The sequence below is a fragment of the Chiloscyllium plagiosum genome, unplaced genomic scaffold (assembly GCF_037043375.1).
Source record: "Chiloscyllium plagiosum isolate Xiang-an unplaced genomic scaffold, Cpla_swu_hap1 HiC_scaffold_3, whole genome shotgun sequence".
Lineage (NCBI taxonomy): Eukaryota > Metazoa > Chordata > Chondrichthyes > Orectolobiformes > Hemiscylliidae > Chiloscyllium > Chiloscyllium plagiosum.
Genome location: NW_028270141.1, coordinates 76,691,233 through 76,714,305, shown reverse-complemented (window position 1 = coordinate 76,714,305; position 23,073 = coordinate 76,691,233). Strand labels below are relative to the sequence as shown.

The 23,073-nt window shown below is 40.1% G+C and overlaps 1 protein-coding gene across 2 annotated transcripts in view; it reads left to right on the top strand.

Annotated features, from left to right (window-relative positions):
• Positions 1-22,709, top strand: part of smpdl3a (sphingomyelin phosphodiesterase acid like 3A) — a 45,380-nt gene extending 22,671 nt beyond the window's left edge. For both annotated transcript variants that reach the window (XM_043684259.2, XM_087980920.1), the window contains 6 exons: positions 3,911-4,055; positions 5,765-5,861; positions 10,027-10,205; positions 14,691-14,871; positions 16,659-16,783; positions 19,391-22,709. In XM_043684259.2, the coding sequence (XP_043540194.2) occupies positions 3,911-4,055; positions 5,765-5,861; positions 10,027-10,205; positions 14,691-14,871; positions 16,659-16,783; positions 19,391-19,690 (1,027 nt within the window). In that variant the 3' untranslated portion in view covers positions 19,691-22,709. The remainder of the gene's footprint in view (positions 1-3,910; positions 4,056-5,764; positions 5,862-10,026; positions 10,206-14,690; positions 14,872-16,658; positions 16,784-19,390) is intronic.
• Positions 22,710-23,073: the final 364 nt, after the last annotated feature.

The following is a 23,073-nucleotide window of genomic DNA, read 5'->3' as shown; positions in this document are numbered from 1 at the left end:
AGGGGTCGTACTGCAAGGTTAGTCCTAAGACTGGAACACAAAAGTTGGCATATGATTGTAAAATCCTTTTGTAAAGCATAGTAAGTCAACTACTCAAGTTCTGTACAGCGTTTTGGCGTTGACTATAGGAAGGATCCAAAATAAGTATATACTGAGGAAACACAAATGTGATTCAGACTTTTTTTGTTAGGTCAAAGGAGATTCTGGTGATTTTTGATTGCACTCTGAATGTTTGGGACAAGGAAAAAAGTTTAAGTAATTGAAGTTATATAGCACAGGCAATATGATTATAACATTGAAGTAAGACAGAATGCAGGTGAAATTCTTTTTTGAATGCAGTGAAGTGGACTACTGGGCTTGGTGGTTGAAGCAAACACTATGTTAACATCTAAGAATAAGGTAGATCTGTAGTTGAATGAAAAGAACAAGATGATTGGGTGTTTTTGGCTACTCCTGCAGAGCAAAACCAACATCTGCCACTTGTGCTGAATGACCTGGTTTAAGTTTATGAACTTGCATTTTTATAGTTCATTAGTGAACTACTCATAGTGCTACTGATGAGAAACTAAATACGTGCATTCTTGCTCAAATAGAGTAAGACTTGAGGGTGGGTAATTGAACCTAGAAGAAAGGCTGAATATAATGTAGATAGTATTTGACTGACATGATTAGATGAAATGTGGTGAATCATAATTTCCTCTTAGTCAGGTGGGAGGAAACTTTTGCTGAAATGGCTTTTCCTACCATAGTACTAGACTTTTCTTGACTGATCATTACTGTTTAACATGGTGTGGATCTCAGGTGAGGGAGAAATATTGAGCCAGATTTAGTAACCATAGAGTTGGCCATTGCTACCAGGGCTGGAAGGGGAAGAACATTGGATTTTGTTAGTTATGTTGCTGCTCTGATGAAATGGGTTCCCACAGGGGTTAGATGAAGTCATATCTCTCAGCTTCAGTCCTGTGGGAGTTCCAATTGTGCTCCGCTTGAACACAGATTCATTTGTGAGATGGAGAGCTGGCTACTTAAGCATTAGGGTATAACAAAGCCAAGACGATACAATATACAATAAAGCCAACTTATTCAAGAGGTAGACTAGGCCATGTCAAAAGTAGAGTCTTGTGCCACATGTTGAAAGATAGATGAAGGGAATGAGCAGCCAACAAATTTATCTTAAGGCTTGTTGATCAATAAGCCGTGCAGATGACGATGATAGAAAAGTATGTATCTTTTAACAAGAAGTTGAAGAGTGATTTGCATTTTGCTGACCAGTGACAAAACAATATGGTAACCCTTCCTAACAGACTGTACCACAACCTGCTGGGTGGACTCAGCAACTGCAGGTTTGTTAAAAACATTTGATTTACAAAATTGTCATGTATTCTGTGTAAATCACTGGGCTGGCATGGTGGCTCAGTGGTTCGTACTGCTGCCTCACAGTGCCAGGTATTTGGTTTCAATTTCAGCGACAGTCTGTGTGGAGTTTACACATTCTTCCTGTGTCTGCATGGGTTTCTTCCACATGATCTGGTTTCCTCCCACATTCCAAAGATGTGCAGGTTAGGTGGATTGGTCATGCTAAATTGCACGTAGTGTCAAGGGATGTACGAGTTCTGTGGATTAGCCATGGGGAATTACAGGGATGGGAGGGATCTGGGTGCAATGCTCTTTGGTGGTTCAAAGGAGAAAGTGAGGTCTGCAGATGCTGGAGATCAGAGCTGAAAATGTGTTGCTGGAAAAGCACAGCAGGTCAGGCAGCATCCAAGGAACAGGAGAATCGACGTTTCGGGCATGAGCCCTTCTTCAGGAATGAGGAAAGTGTGTTCAGCAGGCTAAGATAAAAGGTAGGGAGGAGGGACTTGGGGGAGGGGCGTTGGAAATGCGATAGGTGGAAGGAGGTCAAGGTGAGGGTGATAGGCCGGAGTGGGGATGGGGGCGGAGAGGTCAGGAAGAAGATTGCAGGTTAGGAAGGCAGTGCTGAGTGAGACAAGGTGGGGGGAGGGGAAATGAGGAAACTGGAGAAATCTGAGTTCATCCCTTGTGGTTGGAGGGTTCCAAGGCGGAAGGTGAGGCGCTCTTCTTCCAACCGTCGTGTTGCTACGGTCTGGCGATGAAGGAGTCCAAGGACCTGCATGTCCTTGGTGGAGTGGGAGGGGGAGTTGAAGTGTTGAGCCACGGGGTGGTTGAGTTGGTTGGTCCGGGTGTCCCAGAGGTGTTCTCTGAAACGTTCCGCAAGTAGGCGGCTTGTCTCCCCAATATAGAGGAGGCCACATCAGGTGCAGCGGATGCAATAAATGATGTGTGTGGAGGTGCAGGTGAATTCGTGGTGGATATGGAAGGATCCCTTGGGGCCTTGGAGGGAAGTGAGGGGGAGGTGTGGGCGCAAGTTTTGCGGTTGCAGGGGAAGGTGCCGGGAGTGGAGGTTGGGTTGGTGGGGGGTGTGGACCTGGCGAGGGAGTCACGGAGGGAGACCACAAGGGATGAACTCAGATTTCTCCAGTTTCCTCATTTCCCCTCCCCCACCTTGTCTCAGTCAAATCCCTCGAACTCAGCACCGCCTTCCTAACCTGCAATCTTCTTCCTGACCTCTCCGCCCCCACCCCCACTCCGGCCTATCACCCTCACCTTGACCTCCTTCCACCTATCGCATTCCCAACACCCCTCCCCCAAGTCCCTCCTCCCTACCTTTTATCTTAGCCTGCTGGACACACTTTCCTTATTCATGAAGAAGGGCTCATGCCCAAAACGTCGATTCTCCTGCTCCTTGGATGCTGCCTGACCTGCTGCGCTTTTCCAGCAACACATTTTCAGTTCTTTGGTGGTCAAGTGTGGACTCGATGGGCTAATTGGCCTGTTTCCACCTGTAGAGATTCTATATCTCAATCAATAAGGGAAGTTAGCTTTCAAATAATGTTCAGCAAAAGATTTGCTTAAAGGGTGGCATGGTGAATCAGTGGTTAGCACTGCTGCCTCATAGCGCCAGGGTTCGATTCCACCTTCAGGTGACTATCGGTGTGGGGTTTGTATATTCTCCATGTCTGTGTGGGTTTCTTCCGGGTGCGCCAGTTTCCTTCCACAGTCCAAAGATGTGCAGGTTAGATGAGTTGGCCATGCTAAATTGTCCACAGTGTTTAGGGAGGTGTAAGCTAGGTACGTTAGTCAGGGGTAAATGTAGAGTAGTAGGGGAATGGGTCTGTGTGGGTTACCCTTCGGAGGGTCGGTGTGGACCTGTTGGGCCAAATGGCCTGTTTCAACACTCTCGGGATTCTATGAAAAGTAAAGTTTTTGCGTTTATAGAACACCTTACAACTCAGGAGACTCCATTATTAAAAAAAATATAATTGTTGCAATGAAGGAAATGTGACAGCCAGTTTGCTAAACCCTAAGACATCATGACCGTGTACTCTATTTTCATTGATGTCTGTTCTGTGATAAAGATTTTCCAGGTTACCAAGGGCAATTCTCCTTTTATTTGACTAATACTCACTTGATGGAAGACCAGCCTCGCTTTTACATCTCATCTGCAAGATGACATCTCTGCAGTGCAGGCTTGCTTATTGTTTCTATGAATTGTCAGCTAAGATTGCTTTCTATTATACTAAAACCTACAACCTTCTGATTCAGAGGCGGAAGTGATACCACTTAGTCAAGACTGTCTTCATTTTATAGTAGAAGCACTGAATTACTTTGGAATATAAATGTTATCATTTAAAGTTTTCTAGAGTCTGAATGTTTAAGGCATTGAAATAGGATACTGTGACCCACTCAGCATTTTCAATGTTTTAATTTGGTCCAGTAAACGGCTAAGGAAAAAGGTAGAATATTTTGTTACAGTTTTATTATCAGCCCCATGTGTGTCCTGTGACCAATTACCATCATTATTGTTTTTGGTTTTCTTTTGTTATTGTAGAGATAGCCCTCCCCATGTACCAGTTGGAGAGCTTTCAACAAAGATTGTGATTGACATTCTCCGTAATATGACGCAGACGATCCAGGAATATTTTAAAGATCTACAGGTTTTTCCTGCATTGGGAAATCATGACTACTGGCCACAGGTAGTAGATTAGTTCACCTTGGTAATGCAATGAACATAGATTTTTATACAAAGCACCATATAATTCTAACACCTACTATCTGAGTGTTGTGTATTCTTACTAATATACATGAGGGATGTTCCACAAGCCCTAACAGCTAGCTTGCCTTGAAGTAAATTTATAATCCAGGCTATGTTAACACATGCTCAAATTTACCTGCCCTCTTTAGGCAGAATCATCCATCTCTGTGGCCCTCTCTGCCAACTTAGTGCTGACACATCCGCCCATCCACCATAGTTTATTCTTATAGTCCTCCAATCCAACCCACCCATCCACCATGGGTTGACTTCTCAGCCCATGCGTAGATTAAATAAAAGAACGGTCGAGTGTCAATTAATGTTTTTTTACAAATAAACACTTTCGTTGGTAAAAAGTTGTGCATTGCACTTAAATTATTTAATCTACTTAATCCCTTATTTTAAAAAGAATTTGAATTTATAGCCCTACATCAAAAAGCTTACTGTGAGGGGACAGACAATCCAGGGTGATGATAATCGGATTTGTGCTGCATGACTATTTCATAACCTATCATGATCGCTTTCAGTTTTATGACGACAAAGTTAATTTGAATTTATAGCCCCGCAACAAAAAACTTAACTGTGAGGGGACAGACAATCCAGCGTAATAATGGTTAGTAATGAAATAGTCATGCAGCACAAATCCTATAATGACCGCTTTCAGTTTTGTGACGACAAAGTGAATTACGAAGGGCTGATTTTTTTCTTGTTTAACTATATATTTTTTATTTTTAAGTTTAAAGGGTAGCAGATTTAAATGCCTTGACAACTTGGCAGTTCCAGTGGAATTTTAATGTTTTGACAGCTTTGACTGTTCCAATGTGTTTATTCAGCTCATGTAAACATTGGTCTCTATTTCTAACATGGCCAAAGAACACTTCTTTCAAAGATTTCCCTGGGTCTTTTTAACAGGGCACCTTGCTTCTCCAAAACACCACTCCAACTATTCAAAGAACTCGATAAACTTTAGACCTTCTCGTGAAAAGCGTGAAACCAAGAATTGTATTTTGATAATCCCACTAACAAAAATTGGATCTGTTCAAAGCCAATTATCTCTGTAAACAGATGCATGACATAACACCCATCTCTGGGATCCCCCCACTGTTGAAAATGTTTGGTGCCAGTTTCAGGGCAGGATGTCTGGAATTGGCTTTCCAGCACACCTTGTCAAACCCAGGGCCCCTACCCCTCCAGCCAGGAAAACAAACTCAGACCTATGTCTGCATCCACGAAGGATATTCCAGCAAAATTTAATAGAAGTGGTCAGGAATTTTTTTAGATTAGATTCCCTACAGTGTGGAAACAAGCCCTTCGGCTCAACAAGTCCACACCGACCCTCCGAAGAGCAACCCTGCCCTCTCTGACTAATGCACTTAACACTATGGGCAATTTAACATGGCCAATTCACCTGACCTGCACATCTTTGGACTGTGGGAGGAAACCCATGCAGACACTGGGAGAATGTGCAAACTCCACACAGACAGTCGCCCAAGGCTGGAATTGAACCTAGGACCCTGGTGCTGTGAGGCAGCAGTGCTAACCACTGAGCCACTGTGCAAACCATAATTATAATTTACATTATAATACTTCTTGATATTACTAGTAGTTTTAAAGAAAGAAAATGATAAAATTCTGTTCTTCTTATTTGGTCAGGACCAACTTCCTGTTAACAGAAGTGATGTTTACAATGCAGCAGCTGATATGTGGAAACAATGGTTGACACAAGATGCACGTTGGACCTTGCAAAAAGGTTAACATTTGACCATTGATGCTTGGATTTTGATTTTAATTGAAATGGGAAATTTTATTCAACTGTTTTAAAAAAAAAATCACATTTATTGCTTTTCCAAGTCACTTGAAATATAATCCAAATAAGGTGTCATAGTCATGGCAATATGGAAGGGGAGCACTCAGCCCATTCATTTTCTGCAACACCCCATATTATTATATTGCTCTATCTCTGTAGCTTTGAAAGTTTAATATTCTCAAGCACTCATTTAATTTATTTTTCAAATTAATGATTGTCACTGCTTCCATTATCCTTGTAGGCAGCCAGTTCCAGATCATTACCACTTACTGTGTAAAATAACTCTTCACAAACTGTCCCTCTCTTTTTCTCTCTCTCTTCCCCGTCCCCTGCTCCACCCAGCCTTTGAATCACTTGCTCAAAACCCTGAGTTCTCTAGTCCTTAAACATCAGCAAATAGAAACACACTTTTCTTTCTCTGCTATATCTCAATCTATCATAATCTTGTACACTGCTATCAAATATCCCCTCAATCACCTTTTCTCCAGGAATCCAACAACAGCATCTCTAAACTAATCTTGTAGCTAAAATCCTTCAACCCTGGGCCCATTCTGATAAATCTTTTCCACCTTTCAAGTATGTTTATATTCTTTTGTAAAGTGTGGTGACCAGAACTGGAAGCAATGTACTCATCATGACTTAATCAAAGCTTTACAAAAATATTCTGTATTACTTTCTGCTGTTATCTATGAAGCCCAAAATCTCCTATTCATTGCCTATAAAAATAAATTCTAGTTAATATTTAAAATTTTACAGCACAAGTTCAAGTCACATTATTTGTCCTAATGTTGTACATGCCTTATGGAGTTGATATTTGGCTGTATCATATCAGAATATACAGTAGGCCTTAGTTCAATGGAGTTTATCTTAATGGCAGTAAACTAAAATATAAGCTGTTAGTAGCAAGAAGTTGAATTTGTAGGAAAACGATTTTCACCTCCATGTCCAATTATTTATTTCATTTATACACGTAAGATTGAATTTTAGAGTTTCCCTACTCCGAGATGGCACGGTGGACAGGTCTGTCACATTAGTGTTTCATTACAAGTGCTTGAGTTTTGTGTTTTGTCCAAACTTAGTGTAGAATGTGTGAATGCAGATTAAGGATATGCTGTGACAAGTCTCTGAACAAATTTGAATATTGTTATGACACCGGGATAGCAAGCCAAGCCAAATCAGCCTTTCTATCACTGAATTTGCAACACTTTGAAATTAAAATGCTCAATGACTCTTACTTGCCTAATTGTTTCTAACCAGAAACAGATAACAGATCTTGGGTGCCAGGTTTACAACTTAAACTTACAATTAATCGTTAATAATGTAACTTCAGAACACAGAAGCAACAAGATAATCTAATTAATATCTATGATCTAAAGTCCAGTCTTTTTGATCATAACTTCCACTCTGATAACCAGACACATTTAAGGGGTAAATTGGGAGAAAAAAAGGAATTGCAATTTCTTAGTTCAATAAGCTGTTTGAAATGATGGATACTTGGCCTTCATAAAATCCTTGGATAAAGGTTTGTTCACAGGCATATCAAACTATATATCTGGCCTGAATTCTGAAGTCACCAGTCAATGCAGATCTCCAGACATATTTACTTATTTCCTACAGACTGGGATTCCTTTCTCAGAAAATTTAAAAACTCAATGGAAAATTAGAGCGAGAGCAGAAGAACATAGCCTGAGTCTCTAGAACTTCCAAAAATCACTGTCTTGCCAAAACCAAATCAGAACTATTTTATTTTCTTTCCAATCAACATTTCCTGTGGTTGGCTGGATAGCACTGGTCCTCCCTTGAGGGGTTTGGACAGGCCCTAAACCTGTCCACACCCCTCACCCACTCCAACCTCCCACCCTCACAACACGCAGCCCTCCACTCCATGTCTGGTGACCAACTAACCACTGACACCTACGACAAACCTGTGGTCTACCATAGCTACCTGGACTACATGTCCTCTCACCGTGCCTTCTGTAAAAACGCCATCCCTTATTCCCAATTCTTCCACCTCCACTGCATCTGTTCCCAGGATGACCAATCCTACCATAGAAAATCCCAGGTAGCCTCCTTCTTCAAAGACTGCAATTTCACCTCCCATGTGGTCGATGCTCTCCAGCGCATCTCCTCCACTTCCCACACCCTCACCCTCGAACATCACCCCTCCCAATGCAACAAGGGCAGAACCCGCTCCGCCACCCTATCAGTCTTCACCTTCCACCCCACCAACCCCCATATACATCGCCTCATCCACCTTCACTTCCACCACCTACAAACAGACCCCACCACCAGAGATCTATTTCCCTCTCCACCCCATCAGCGTTCCAGAGAGATCATTCCTTCCGTGACTCCCTTGTTAGATCCATGTCCTCCCCCCAACACCCCCACACCTAGCACCTTTCCCCTGCCACCACAGGAAGTGCAATACCCTGCACCCACGTCTCCCCCCTCACCTCTGCCCAATGCCCCAAAGTATTCTTCCACATTTGACAGAAAGTTACCTGTACCCCCACAAATGTTACCTATTGTACTTATTGCACCCAATGTGGTCTCCTTTACATCGGGTGACAGGAAGCCAACTTGCAGGACGTTTCACAGAACATCTCTGGGACACCAGCACTAACCAACCCCACCGCCCTGTGGCTGAACACTTCAACTCTCCCTCCCACTCCACCAAGGACATGCAGGTCCTGGGCCTCTTCCATTGCCAAACCCTAACCACCTGACGCCTGGAAGAAGAACGCCTCATCTTCCACTTTAGGACCCTGCAACTACACGGCATCAATGTGGATTTCAGCAGTTCCCTCATTTTCCCTCCCTCCACATTATTCCAGTCCCAAGCCTCCAATTCTGCACCATCCTCTTGACCTATCCATCGTCTTTCCCATCTATCCGCTCCACCCTCCTTTCCAACCTATCACCTACTCCCCCACCTTCATCTCCCTATTGCATTCCCAGCTATCTTCCCTCCAGCCCCACCTCCCTCCCATTTATCTCTCAGCACCCCCGGTCCACAAGCCTCATTCCTGATGAAGGGCTTTTGCCCAAAACATTGATTCTTCTGCTCCTCAGGTGCTGCCTGACCTGCTGTGCTTTTCCAGCACCACACACTCAACTCTGATCTGCAGTCCTCACTTTCTCCTTTTGATTGACCAATTCAACATCCAACCAGCTGACAGGTCAGAGCATAATAACAGCTCAGGGCTAATTCATCTACAGTGTCCTTAGAGTGGTAATGAAGTTGCATTATCTTCAAGGCCAATTCCCAACAGCAAACATCTTTGTTCTGTTTTACAACAAACTGCTGTTCAAAGTTAGTTTGAAATCACTGTTTCAAACCAAAATAAAAATGAGAAAAGTAAAAGAACAATTTATAATCTAGATCCAGTCATTTTGAATTCAGTTACACACTCTCATTCCTAATCCCTCACGTTCGTCATCACTAAGAACCAAACTAATTATGATATACCAACTGATTTCCATTCAGTACAACAGAATCAGCACAATTTATCAAATCATGTCAAACAAAATTTTGTTTCTTAAAGTACTTGTTCTAGTCAGATTTTAAGTCAAATATTTTAGGTGATTGTTCAGAATTGACCTTATCAAAAATGATAATTCTAGGCCAAATTAAAAATAAATAATTTTTATTTAAGTTTGCTCCAAGTTTTCCGTTGGTTGGTAACTGTTCCTTTATCCCATATAGTTCCCCTCGATACTATCTACTGAGTTACAGATTCTATAATTATAACTGTAAACTAATATAAAATGGGCCAGTAGAATGTCTCTACAATGCAAGCTGAAAAAAATTCAAGGATGTAGGGATAAATAGTTCAAAATTAATTGTATTTGTGTGTGATTTTCTCAAAATTTCACCAGATTGTTTCCTAGTGCATAACAATGTTTAATTATTAATGAATCAAGATCCAAATTTGTTAAGCAACTCTATCATTTTAATGTTCAAAGTTAGATTATCGTGAGATTTCCAGTTTCTTTCAATTACAAGCAATGGTCCCCTTTATCAATTGATTACATATTTTGGAGGTTCTTAAACTTAATCCCTTTGTTGCATTTGTGAATTTGCTTTCTGTTTTTTTTTCCCCTATAGGTGGGTTCTACACCCAGATCTTTAATTGTAATGTTACCCAACAGACCCTCAGGATAATCAGCTTAAACACAAACTTGTACTATAGTCCCAATAAAGAGACTGAGGGAATTCCTGACCCTGCTGGGCAGTTTGTGTGGCTTGAAAATACACTGAAGAAAGCTCAACAAAACAAAGAGAAGGTAAGTCTATTTAACAATCTTGCAATAAAAGAGTTATTTTATTCATTCATGGAATGTGGACATTGTTAACTATGCCAGCATTTATTGCCCATCAATAATTGCACGGAAGGTGGTTAAAAGTCCATCACATTGCTATGGGTCTGGTGTCGCATGGAGGCCAAACCAGATAATTTCCTTCCCTAAAGACTTTACTGAACCGGATATATTTTTATAACTACCAACAGTGGTTACATGGTTGCCATTAGATTTACTCTTTCAGAGTTTATCGAATTCAAATTTCATCATGTGCCACGGTGAGATTTGAATGCATACTTTCAGAACATTGGCCTACGGTGCTAGATTACTAGTCCAGAGACCTCACCACTATGCCTCCAACTGAAACAGATTTTATATTCAAACATTTTAAAAAATCATTATTTGTGTAGTACTTTGAAATATCCTAAGAAGACATTGTAAATTCCAAGTTGTTTTGTTAACCATTGGTTCAATGGGAAAATAAAATTTGTATTCCATTTTTCTAAGGAATCTTTACAGCTGGGGAGACCACATGTTTTCCCCTAATGTGTCTATAAGACATGGTGTTCATGGGAAAACTTCTATTCATTTCTTTTATATTAGAAATGAGTCACAACACAACATATTCCACATAATGAGAGAAACAGACTTTTCATAAACCTTGCATTCCTCTTTTGTTTTGTAATTTCTACAACGTCTTTAAGTTTGGGGGATTTTGTTTTCAAATTGTGTTTCCTTTATATCAGATAAATTACCATATATACACGAGTAAAAGTCAATCTTATGTATAAGTCAACCACTATTTATGGCCAAAAAATCTGTAAGTTTCCATACGTTTCATGTAAAAGTTGATCCTATTTCTTCACAGATAACAGATCAACATTTGAGAGTCAAGGTAGTATCCTGTACATAAATGTTTTGATGAGCAAGTTCATTTTATTTTCATGCTATTATGTGTTTTGATGTACAATTCACACCAATTTGGCGCAAATTACGCACCCAGTCAGCGTCAGGTGATAATGCCCCTTTGATATAGATGAAGAAGAAGAAGCGGATGATGTGGTACCTCTAACTATGGACAGCGAAGATGAAGAGGACCTATGTGATGATATCATTCATCCTGATGACTATGAAGCTTTATTTGGTGCTGAAGATGTTGAACAGTGTGCTTTTGCAGGATTTTAATGAACTTTTGTATTTGACATGTTTAATTTAAGATGTACCATGCAACTGTAATTTAAAGATGTATTATATTCCTACCTCACTTTTGGTATGTATGTATAAAGCTTACTAATTCATTTTCGTTTCTATTGTTTTTATCTGGTAATTACCGTAATTCATTGTGCTTTTTTTTCTTTATTTGTTTAGCAATCATTTGGGCTTCTGCTAATGATATGGTATTTTGGACTGTAGCGTGAATTTCAGCCCCTGAAAAGTCGTAACCTGAAAAAAAAAGTCTAAAAATATTCCACTTTTCCATGACCTTTTTTGAATAATAATCATAGAATGTTGGAATTTACAAAATTTGTGGAGTATGCAATTCACTAGCATCTTGCAGGTGAAAATGGATACTTTGCTTAAAGCCTGCAGGCAATCAAAAACAAAGCGGGCCAGCATGAGTGTTTCCAAGAAATATATCTTTTATCATTCAGAAAAATGATAGCTCAGAGATCATTGGCACTGTACAAGAATTGAACTGTTGGAGCTATTATATTCCATTTGATGTCTTCTACAAAAGATATTGACTCAGTTAACTTGAGAATGTTAGCACCTTTTATGTTATGTAGACCCCAAGTTGAGCAACTAAGCTCATGTCTGTGCCAAGACTAAGATTTTCTATTTTCACTACTGTGACATTAACTAATTCTGCCACCTCATAGGCTGACTGCTATTGAATTCTTCATTCACATCTTTGTTACTTTTAAAGTACTACTTATTAGGCATGAATGCATCATCAATTATGATGCCAGATGCTTTTCTTACTGTACAGAACCTGAGTTGGAAGCTCAGCGAGCAAACCTGCATCCAGAACCTCAACCTGAGGTACAGATCTTCTCAAAACTTACTATAGTCCCAATAAAGAGACTGATGGCCTGCCTTAACTTCAGTGAAGTGTTTTTGGATTTGTCCTTGGGATGAGGGTATCAGTGGCTAAGCCAGCACTAATTACCCATTTTTAACTGCTCTAAGTCAATTACTTGGCTGTTGTTCTAAAGTTACCTATTGGCAAGACCTGTTCAGGATGGCAGCTTTCCCTCTCTAAAAACATTAGTGAACCTCATTCTTTTTTATGACAATTGACAGTGGTTACACGGTCACCGTGAGGCCAACTATTTATTCCAGACTTTATTATTGAATTTAGATTTTGCCATCTGCTTTGAAACCATTTCATCAGAACGTTTACCTGGCAATCTGGATTACTGGCCTAGTGAAATGACCACTGTGTCACCATTGTTTGCTCAGTCAGAACATTGGAACAATGTATATAGCTCTGATCTTCAATCGGTGGTGAGATAGAGGTGTTTGCCACTGACTGTGTAAAAGTACAGCCCTATATTTTGATAGGCTCTTGTTGAGAACTTGTTGTTTTGGTTGCAATGTGGCTTCATTGACCAAGTGAATAGAGAGTTCTAACCGTATAATGCCAACGTTGCACCCATTGAGCTGAACGACACTCACCTTGAGATAAGTGTTCAGCTCAATGACAGGTAATTTTTGCTTGACTCATTGCAATTTTCTTTCTTGGCGCACTAATAATGATAGCAATCCCCTGGCTCCACTGTCTACATGTTTGCTGGATATGCAAGGGAATTAATTAAATTGGATTCAGGAGGGAAGCCAGAGTTGCTGGGAATACAGGTACAGGACCAAGGTAGACAGAGAAAGAGGTATTTGGAGTAGTAGACTCAGAGTGTTGAGAATGTTGTCACAATCCTGTTATTTTAAAGGAATGTGCTCCTAGTAGGCTGTAGCTGGGAGCAGCCCTAAACAAAAAAAGTAAAAACCATTATAAGTTTTGTGCAACCAACTCAAGTTTTTAACTGACAGGTCAAGGTGGTCCTATCAGTATAGGCTCCTCCATACACCATCTAACATACTGCACCTTCTAGCTACAAAGGTAAGGGGGCTTCATGAAAATTGTAGCACTCAATAGAGGTGAACATCTCAGCATTCTCTGCTGTTGGGACTAACAAACAGGTTTAAGTCATCATAGCAATCAATGTTGTTTTTACTAGATGCCACTAACACCAAGGCTGAATATTGCAAGAACTTGTTTATTAATTCCAAGCAATCAAGAATATAAAGATAAATGATGCTGAAAGCCACTGCTGATTTGACATGTGAATTAAAATTTTTTTAGTCATATGGAGCTTTAGTATTGCTGAAAAAATAGACATTGTTGGAGCTTATTGTCTAGCATTTATCAGGACACTTCACAAGAATACAAATCCACTTGTACTGCATGAATAAAGAGTGCTGTTTGTTTGGCAAGTGGACTCTGATAGACGTGTGTCCATAAAGAATGCAGAAACCAATTACAACAGTTAAATGCCAGGTTTTGCATTCCATAATATCTAGGTCAAGGCATTGCCCTGGAAATGAACCAGGAAATAACTGCACCTATTTGGTTGAGTTGGTACAGTCACAAAATGTTGCAAGCGCAAGTTGGTTTGGTATGGCAAGATCCTTGCTTGTTGTGAACAGCTGAATGGATATCCCTTTGATATGATGTGTCAGTCTTTGTGACACATGGTCTACATCCCTGGCATCACACCAGAACTGAAATTCCTACATCACGTTATTTATTTGTGTGATCGGCAGGGATTTTCACCAACATGTAAATGCCCTGCACTGGTTTCATCTCACCTCAGCAGGTGACAACCATTCGCTGGTTCATTTCTCAGGGCAACGTCTTCAGCAATCGCCGCCAAGCTGCCTGACTTAAAATTTAAACATAACCTGGCAGTTAGCTGTCAATCATAATTAATTGGTTCATTCTTCATGGCCACATCTCTACCAATCAAGAATCAACTTAACCAAATACCAGTTTCCACAGTCTCCTCTGATGCAGTATAAATGTTGGTTTTCCCTTTGAATGGGTATTCTTGTGAGTTGTCCTGATGAATGCAATATGCAAATCTTTGACAAAATGTGTATTTTTGTAGGATTATATATGTACTAACAAAATATTGGACAGTTATTGTATAGTTATCATACAGTTACTTCAAATTTATATTCCAACGTCTCTACAAGTCATGAAATACTGGTACACTAAGCAAAATGGTAGCTTAATTTGGAGAATGGAAAGAAAGAATTGAAGAGCACTGACGTTTAAAATATATAAATTTTCAATGCTTTAGGTAAAATTTCCCATTGTGTATCAAAAGTTATATTAAATGAGGAGCTTTGAATAAAGATGTTGTGCTAAATGAGATTTGATTTCTTCTGAATCATTGTCTTTTCTGACAGGTTTATCTCATTGCACATGTTCCTCCAGGCTACTTGCCAGACTCAGTGGACACCACTGCAATAAGGGAGAAAGATAATGAAAGGCTGGTGCAAATGTTTCGCAAATACAGTGAGATTATTGTTGGACAGTTTTTTGGTCATACTCACAGGGATAGCATAATGGTCCTTCTGGATAATCAAGGTAACAGCTTCTCTCTTGTTTCTTCTTCCTTTCACTGCAATTTTCTCTGACTCCTTCCCTAAGGAAAGGGATTATAATTCTCAGAGTTCTGCCGATCCTTTGTCAACTTGTGGCTATTCTTCTTATGTAAGCCCAGAATATAGATCACGTGGCACCCGCAAACTTTTTGCAAAGGTATCTAAAGATGGTGATTGACTTGAATATTTTGCTGTGTTTTTTTTTAACTGAGCCACAAAATTAACTTAATTTTTTTCAGCTTCCTGGTCCATCAGAGAGAGAGAGAAAGCTGAAACTGTCAAAGAGAGGATTCCTAATTAAGACAGTCAGAAAGGCTGAACTGTCTGTGGAATTTTAAGTCCAGCAACTTTGGCAATGAAGAGGATACCTGGAAAGAGAGATTTCAGTCCAGGCTTCTCACTCCTACATGGAGGTCCAGTTGTGAAAACTGGAGTGAGATGAATTCTGTCAAAAAAAAACAAAAGAGGGAAGTGGAGATCCTGGGGACACCACACCATGAGAATTCAAAATCTCTGCAGGGTGGGGAAAGTTGACTGGCATAACACATTCTGCTGTTGGACTCGACATTCTGATTTCTCAGCATTTTCACAGCTCTCCTCAGAATAGTACACCTGGCAGCTGCACTAATTCCTCTCCTATCTATTTAAACTCCCATCTGAATGTCCAACTTTTATGTTCACTATCATTCTATTACCATCTCCCCCCCCCCCCCCCCCCGATAACTCACCATTCACCAACATTGCACTTCCTTCTATCCATGGAAGCTATTTCTGACACTCTGAACACACAGCTTTGTTTCCTTGCAGTACATGGTAGAACACCAACTTAGAAGAGTCAGAGACTATTTGCGGTTGCTGGGTGGGGGTGGGAAGGGGGGGTGACCCTACATTTACAGGTACCTTAATGGCCTCTGGAAATACCTACCCACTGGGGAGAGATCTTGTTCTAGGATGTAGCAGATACAAACATTGAGCTGTTACGAAAATCTGTCTCAAAGGGCATTGTTATACAAATCCATTGAGAGAATTGACGCTCAACTGATAGGAGGTTTCACCTCCTTGGAGATGGATCTGTATGTCCGTTCTCTGTCCTGTTATCCTGAGGAATTCTTGAATAGACAGTGTAGATGAAACCACGCTGACACTTGATTTCAGACACTCAGCCTCCAGCTCAGAAATTGACAGTGCATAATTTAGAGGTTTGCTTTGAGTTGGGGTCTGTAGTTGGTGCTTCTAGTCTGCTGCCATCATGGTGAGGGTATTCACAGTGTCTGCAGAGTGTCACATTAGCAGGAGAATGATACCTATATCATCTGTAGTTTAGACATCAATAGAGATTGTGAAGCAAAGAAGAAATGGGTTGTGACAAGGAGGCTTCCCCACTCTCACTCTCCTCCCATTTTCTCCAGTGGCCAAGACTCACATTAATCATTCCATTAGTGACCATAATGGCTGCCTCAGTGGAGTTGGGATATGCTCACATGCCTGTACTCCTCAAGGTATCCCTGGCTGTCACCTTGACGTGCAAGAGAGGGAAGTGTGAATGAATGCCAGACAAATTTCTCATGTCATTTGGCTTTCAAAGGCACTCGGTGTCTGTCAGGGACATTCCGTATCTTAGCGGGGCTGTCGAACCTCGCCCCTATATTGATCCAGAGTTCTAAAAGTACTGTAATTACAGAATTAATATGTTTTAAAGTAGAGTGCCAAAATCTCAAAGTTTTGAATGATTCAGTCATTTTATTCATTTAGTTCTTTGTTCTTCAACAGGGAATCCTATCAACTCTCTATTTGTTGCACCAGCTGTAACTCCTCAAAGACAATCCTTGAATGGTGTAACCAATAATCCAGGATTACGCTTGTACAAGTATGACACAGATGACTACACATTATTGGTAGGTACTTGTTGGATGCAAGAACTTGGACAACAGTGTTTCTGCTTGGCCATAAAATCAGGAAACATTTCCAAAATGTGCTTGAAATTGAATTTGTTGAGTTATGCTTCAAGTTTGTGTCAAAATGAATGTGCAAATAAAAATGTAGAATTGTCCATGAACCAGAACAATTACGAAGTATAATAGAACATAATTGTTTATCTTTGTTTCCATTAAGTAACATTATTTTATGTAGTTAAGAGTGGTGACGTGGAGAAATTTTGTTAACACAATTAAAATTGGGTGGCATGGTGGCTCAGTGGTTAGTACTGCTGCCTCACAGCACCAGGGTCCCAGGTTCGGTGGAGTTTGCACATTCTCCCCTTGTCTGCGTGGGTTTCCTCCAGGTGCTCTGGTTTCCTCCCACAGTCCTAAGATGTACAAGTTAGGTGAATTGGCCATGCTAAATTACCCATAGTGTCAGGGGCATTAGTAAGAGGGAAATGGGTCTGGGTGGGTTACTCTTCGGAGGGTCGGTCTGGACTGGTTGGGCCGAAGGGCCTGTTTCCACACTGTAGGGAATCTAATCTAATCTAATCAAAAATTGGGTTTTACACCCAAAATTTAGCATGTATAATGAGTCTGAAATTAACCACTTGCATAGTTGGCATTAAAATCGCTGCAAGAGACATAGCGAACTGAACTGGTTTAAATTGTAACTGCAGGAAACCAATTTAATCCATAATACCCAGGTTTATGTGCTGTGTGAAAGTGACTAGGTAAAAATGATGAAGCAAAAAACAATTGCTGCTATGTTTTGGGGGGCATCTTGTTTCTCATTGCTTCTCATGCCATGAATATCTTTTTTAGTCTCTTGGAAAGTTAACTATGCACATTTGTTCATTAACTTTGTAGGCTAAGACTAACCAGTCCTGTCCTGTAGGTATTGTGGTACTGCGATGTCAGCCGTTTCAACAGCATACAGAACTCAAAGTGGAGAGACTGTGAGACAGTAGTGTCTCTCCTTCTCTGACAAACTCTCGATTAAAATTTTACTCAAGGACTTGTTAGCTACGGGAGATGTTTTCATAATGTGGCCAAACAGGTTGAGTATCAATCTGTAAATCCATCCAACATATGTCAATGGTATGCGGTAAGACTGGGAGAGATTCTTGGTCAGCTATATGATGGAAAGAATATTGAGCCTGTACCATCAATGTTCATAATTACAGACTATTACATGTAAAAGTGCAGTTAATACAGCAACTCTACCTCTTTGGTGGATGTCGATCAGATTGCTGACAGCAGCATAGTGTTCAAACCTGTTCCAGCTGGGGCAGATTCAGAATCCCCCCTAACCATTATGGAGAGGGCAGCTTTGAGGATCAGAGAATGCAAGAAGAACTCCAGAATGCTCATACAAAATGCTCATGTTTGGATACATGGTGTTAAAGAAATTTTAATGTTAATCCCTGTTACAGAATATCAATATTTTAATTATTTTGGTTGAGTTACAACTTGAATACCTGTTTTATTTAATTTTATCATACATGGTAAGCATTAAAATAGTTTTAAGATTACCCCAGTGCATATTATGAGCAACAACAATAACAGACAACGTTTGGGCCATCCATCTAAAATATGGTGCTGTTGAGTGCTCTTGCTTTGGTACGGTTCTCAAGTTTGTTATCTTGTGCTCCCCAGTACACAGCAGATCACAGAACAGTACATCTTTCTATCCATGACAAGAAAATTATTGTGTGGTGGGACAGAGCAAGAGGAAAAATTTCCTTTTATACTCATGTTATCTTGCTAAGTAACTTGTACAGGTTTTATCATGTCTCTAAACAATAGAATAGCTGACAATTTGAAGTGTCAGTCCCTGGATTAACAAAACTAGTTGATGCCAGGCCAGTAACTATTAAAAAGAGCATTAAGAAAACTATCCAACTGGCTACCTTAAACATAAGTTGAAGAGGAACATTGCAGAAATCCGCTGTATGGGAACTCCTGGTACATTGATTGCTGTGCTTGTGCATGTCCACCTGGTGCATGTTAGGTGTACACACATTGACCCTGTGAAATGCCATCTGACATAGAAGAACTTATCGGACCTGTAAGTCAGAGCATGTGATGCATCTTAGGTTTTTCTGTTACTTTGGTGTTTATCTGTTTCCTTCCTCCCTTTTACTTCTCTCTCCACAGCTAATCTAAAATATGTAAGCACTCCGATCTAGTCTTTCCCAGTAATTTCTCAAGCCTGTCTCAAACAGTTATAACTAAGCATTTTAATTCTCTGTGCTGTCTCCTGCCAGCTGCAAAAACAATCTGTCAATTCATAAAGTCCAAGAATTCATCTTCCAAACTCCCATTTTAAAAAGATTCAAATGACTTTCAGAGAGTACAGTATTCCTGTACTTAATGAAAAGCCTCTCTACATCTAATGTACTCCTGCTTTTGCAAAGCTTATATGCTGAAGCCCTTATTTTCCTTACTTCAAATAATCTATCCACATAGACAAGTCTAATGTAAGCAAACTTTTCAGATGAAAAGCGGTTTTTAAAAGATATACCAGTTAATAGAATAGACAAAAAAAACTATTATTTTTCATTTCATTTTCTTTTGCAGGATATATGGCAGTATTACTTGAATCTTACTGAAGCCAATGAGGAGAAAATACCTGACTGGAAGTTGGAATACATCATGACTGTAGCCTATGGCATAAAAAATATACAACCACAATGTTTGTACAATTTAGCTAATACATTCATTGGTCCACATAGTCAGAAGTTCCAAATGTATTATAATCATTATATTGTCAGTTACAATTCCAGCATGGAATGTGTTGGCCTTTGTAAAGTGAAACAGATATGTGCTATAAAATATTTAGATCGTGCTTCATACATGAACTGCATTTTAAGGGAATAAAGTAAGGCCCTGTCAAAGAAAGTGTATTGAACCATGCAACTTTTATTCATTCTCTTCTTCAATTTGTGCTAAAAGCTCTTAATTTCTATTACTTTTTGGCAGTCTCCATCATTTAAATTAATATTCCTTACCTTTATTCCATTTTCCTGTTCTCTGCTGATTCTGTTTTGCTTTTATTTCGCCAGCATCCTGCTTTCCTTTTTCCCATTTCATTGCTACATATACTTTTCTGTTAGCATCAGTGAGTATTTCCCCAGTTATGAAATCATAGAGATGTACGGCACGGAAACAGACCCTTCGGTCCAACTCGTCCATGCTGACCAGATGTCCTAAACTGATCAAGTCCTATTTGCCAGCACTTGGCCCATGTCTCCCTAAACCCTTCCTATTCATGTAGCCATCGAGGTGTCTTTTAAATGCTGTAATTGTACCAGCCTCCACCACTTCCTCTGGCATCTCATTCTATACATGTACCACCCTCCGCATGAAAATATTGCCCTTTAGGTCCCTTTTATATCTTTCCCCTCTCACCTGAAACTTATGCCCTCTAGTTCTGGACTTCCCCACCCCAGGGAAAAGACCTTATCTAGTTATCCTATCCATGATTTTATAAAATGTTTTAAGTTGTTGGAGGGAACCCTGAGGGACAGGATGTACATGCATTTGGAAAGGCAAGGGAATTCTCCAAGTCAAAGAGTATAATGTCATACAACATAGAAATAAATCCTATTTTTGAAAGAGCTATCCAATTGATCTCATCTGTTGTTCTTTCCCCAAAGTTCTGCAAGTTATTCCACTTCAAATGTTTATTCAAATTTGTTTATCGTTATTGATTTGCTTCCATCACTCTCCAGTGCAATACATATCAGCATAACTTGCTATCAAAATTCTGCTTCCTCATGTTACCAGTTATCTCAAATCTATGTCCTTTTGTTACTAATCCTTTTAGTAACTGGAAGGTATATCTTTCTATTAAAAACCTTTCCCATCTTTTGGATGCCTCTGTTAAATCCCCTTTCTTCATATCCTGTTGAAAGGAGATCAACCAGTTTCTTTGTCACTACACAGAACTGAAGCTGATCATGACTAGTTCTATTCTAGTGAATTGCCTTTACATTGTCTCCAATACTTTGATGTACATCTGAAAGTATAATGCTAAGAATTTGGAGTGGGCTGGTTGGTCTAGAGGTACGATTCTCTGTTAGGGGCTTGTACTGCACTCGTGTGCAAGAGGCCCCATGTTCAAATCCTAGATGAGCCCTGATTGTTCATCTTCAGGCAGGAAAGAACTCAAACAAGGAATTAGGAAGGCTAAAAGGGGCCATGAAAAGTCTTTGGCAAGCAAGACTAAGGAGAATCTTAAGACGTTTTATACATATATAAGGAGCAAGAGAGTTGATAGGCTACAGGTAGGTCTGCTCAAACACAAAGGAGGAAATGTATGCATGGAGCTGGAGGGAAGTGGGTGAGGTCCTTAAATACTTTGCATCAGTGTTCACAAAGGAGAAGGACATAGTGGATGGTGAGTTGGTTGCTATTCTAGAGCTTGTCAGTATAAAAAATGGAGGTTTTGGGTGATTTAAAAAGCATTAAGGTAAACAAGTCCACAGGACCTGATGAAATCTCTCCCAGAATGCTGAGGTAGGTGAGGAAATTGTTGGGGCCCAGTACAAAATCTTTCTATCCTCTTTAGTCACAGGTGGTGATGTCCTAGAATACTGGAGAACAGCCATGTTGTTCCTTTACCTAAAAAAGGCAAGAGGGATATTCTGAAAAATTACAGGCTGGTAAGGTGAGGAAATTATTGGAGAAGATTCTTAGCATTTACTTATATTTGGGGAAAAAAATGAATTTGTTAGCGATAGGCAGTGTGGCATTTGTGGAGACGATCATGTTTCACAAACTGATTGAGGTTTTTGAGGATATCACAAAAATGGTTGATGAGCGCAAGAGGTATATGTTGTCTCTATAGCAAGGTCTTCGACAAGGCCCCTCATTACAAGCTGAAACAAAAGGCGAAGTCACAAGGGATTCATGGTGAGCTGTTAAGATGGGTGCAGAAGTCATAGAAGACAGAGTGTAACAGTGAGAGGGTGTTTTTATGACTGAAAATCTGTGACCAGTGATGTTCTGCAGAGATCAGTGCTAGTCCCCTGTTGTTTGTAATATATACATATATGATTTGGAGGAGAATGTAAATTTAGCACAACTTGTTTTTGCACCCTTATGCCTGATGTTTACCTTAATTGGCTTTGAAGACATATGATGAAACAACTCAAAGAGCTCCCTTTGCAGCTCTTTCACGAAAAGCAAGTTTCTTAGATTATGTTCCTCCTACTATACAGGATACAAGATCAGCATCACTGATCTATGGAAAAGGACACCTAATTACCTGTATTTCATTCTGATCCTTAAACGCCTGTGGAAAAGTATGTTTGATATCTCTTAAGCCTTTTGAACTGCTATATGGTATAATTTAATTTCTGATATCTATTTGTTTTCCCAAGGCCTATTATTGAATGCTTCAGTGTTAGTGTGCGGAATGTCATGGAGTTGGATATAGATGTTAATGCAGTTGTGTCTTTGCTCAGAATGTATTGCCTCAAGCTAGAAATTTCTGCAGCCGTAAATTGTTTGAGGTAGAACACAGTGTATGTGTGTGTGTGTGTGTGTGTAATGTTCTGCTAGTACTCTTCTCTTCCCTGTCATACCTCTGAGATTATTGCCTGCCTGGTCTAAAGCTGACAGCCTCTGTGCATCCAATTAAAAACTTGGATTCCTCATCCATCCTAGAATCTGGTGGGCTTTGTGCCACACTCAGTGACAATTCATCATTCATACATTCAGATTTACCTGAAGTATCCTTTCGGGTTACTGAGTAAGGAGAAGAATACCAAATGATGGAGTATTTTTCTCTGTTGTTTGCTCTTACAGATGCAATGGCTTAATCCTTCACCACCTTGCAGTTATTCACATCTTGTTCAATTTGTGGCACTTAAAATAAAGAATCACATTGAAATTCTGGCACCCATTTCTTTTCTGTTCCATTTGGGGGTCACAAAACTGTAATAGTTACAGATGAAGTCGGTTTAAATCACTGTACATTAATTTTCAGTGGACTAACCCATTCCAGCTAAGGGGGCACCAATATCTCCATTCATCATTGTTTCGGAGGAGTGCCGTCACCCCTTTGGTGGAGTAGAATGCATATGTCAAAGATAGTCGAGAAGTGTGGTGCTGAAAAAGCACAGCAGGTCAGGCAGCATCCAAGGAGCAGGAGAGTTGACATTTCAAACATAAGCTCTTCCAGCACGACACTTTTCGACTCTGATCTCCAGCATCTGCAGTCCTCACTTTCTCCTACATGTCAATAATATACAAGT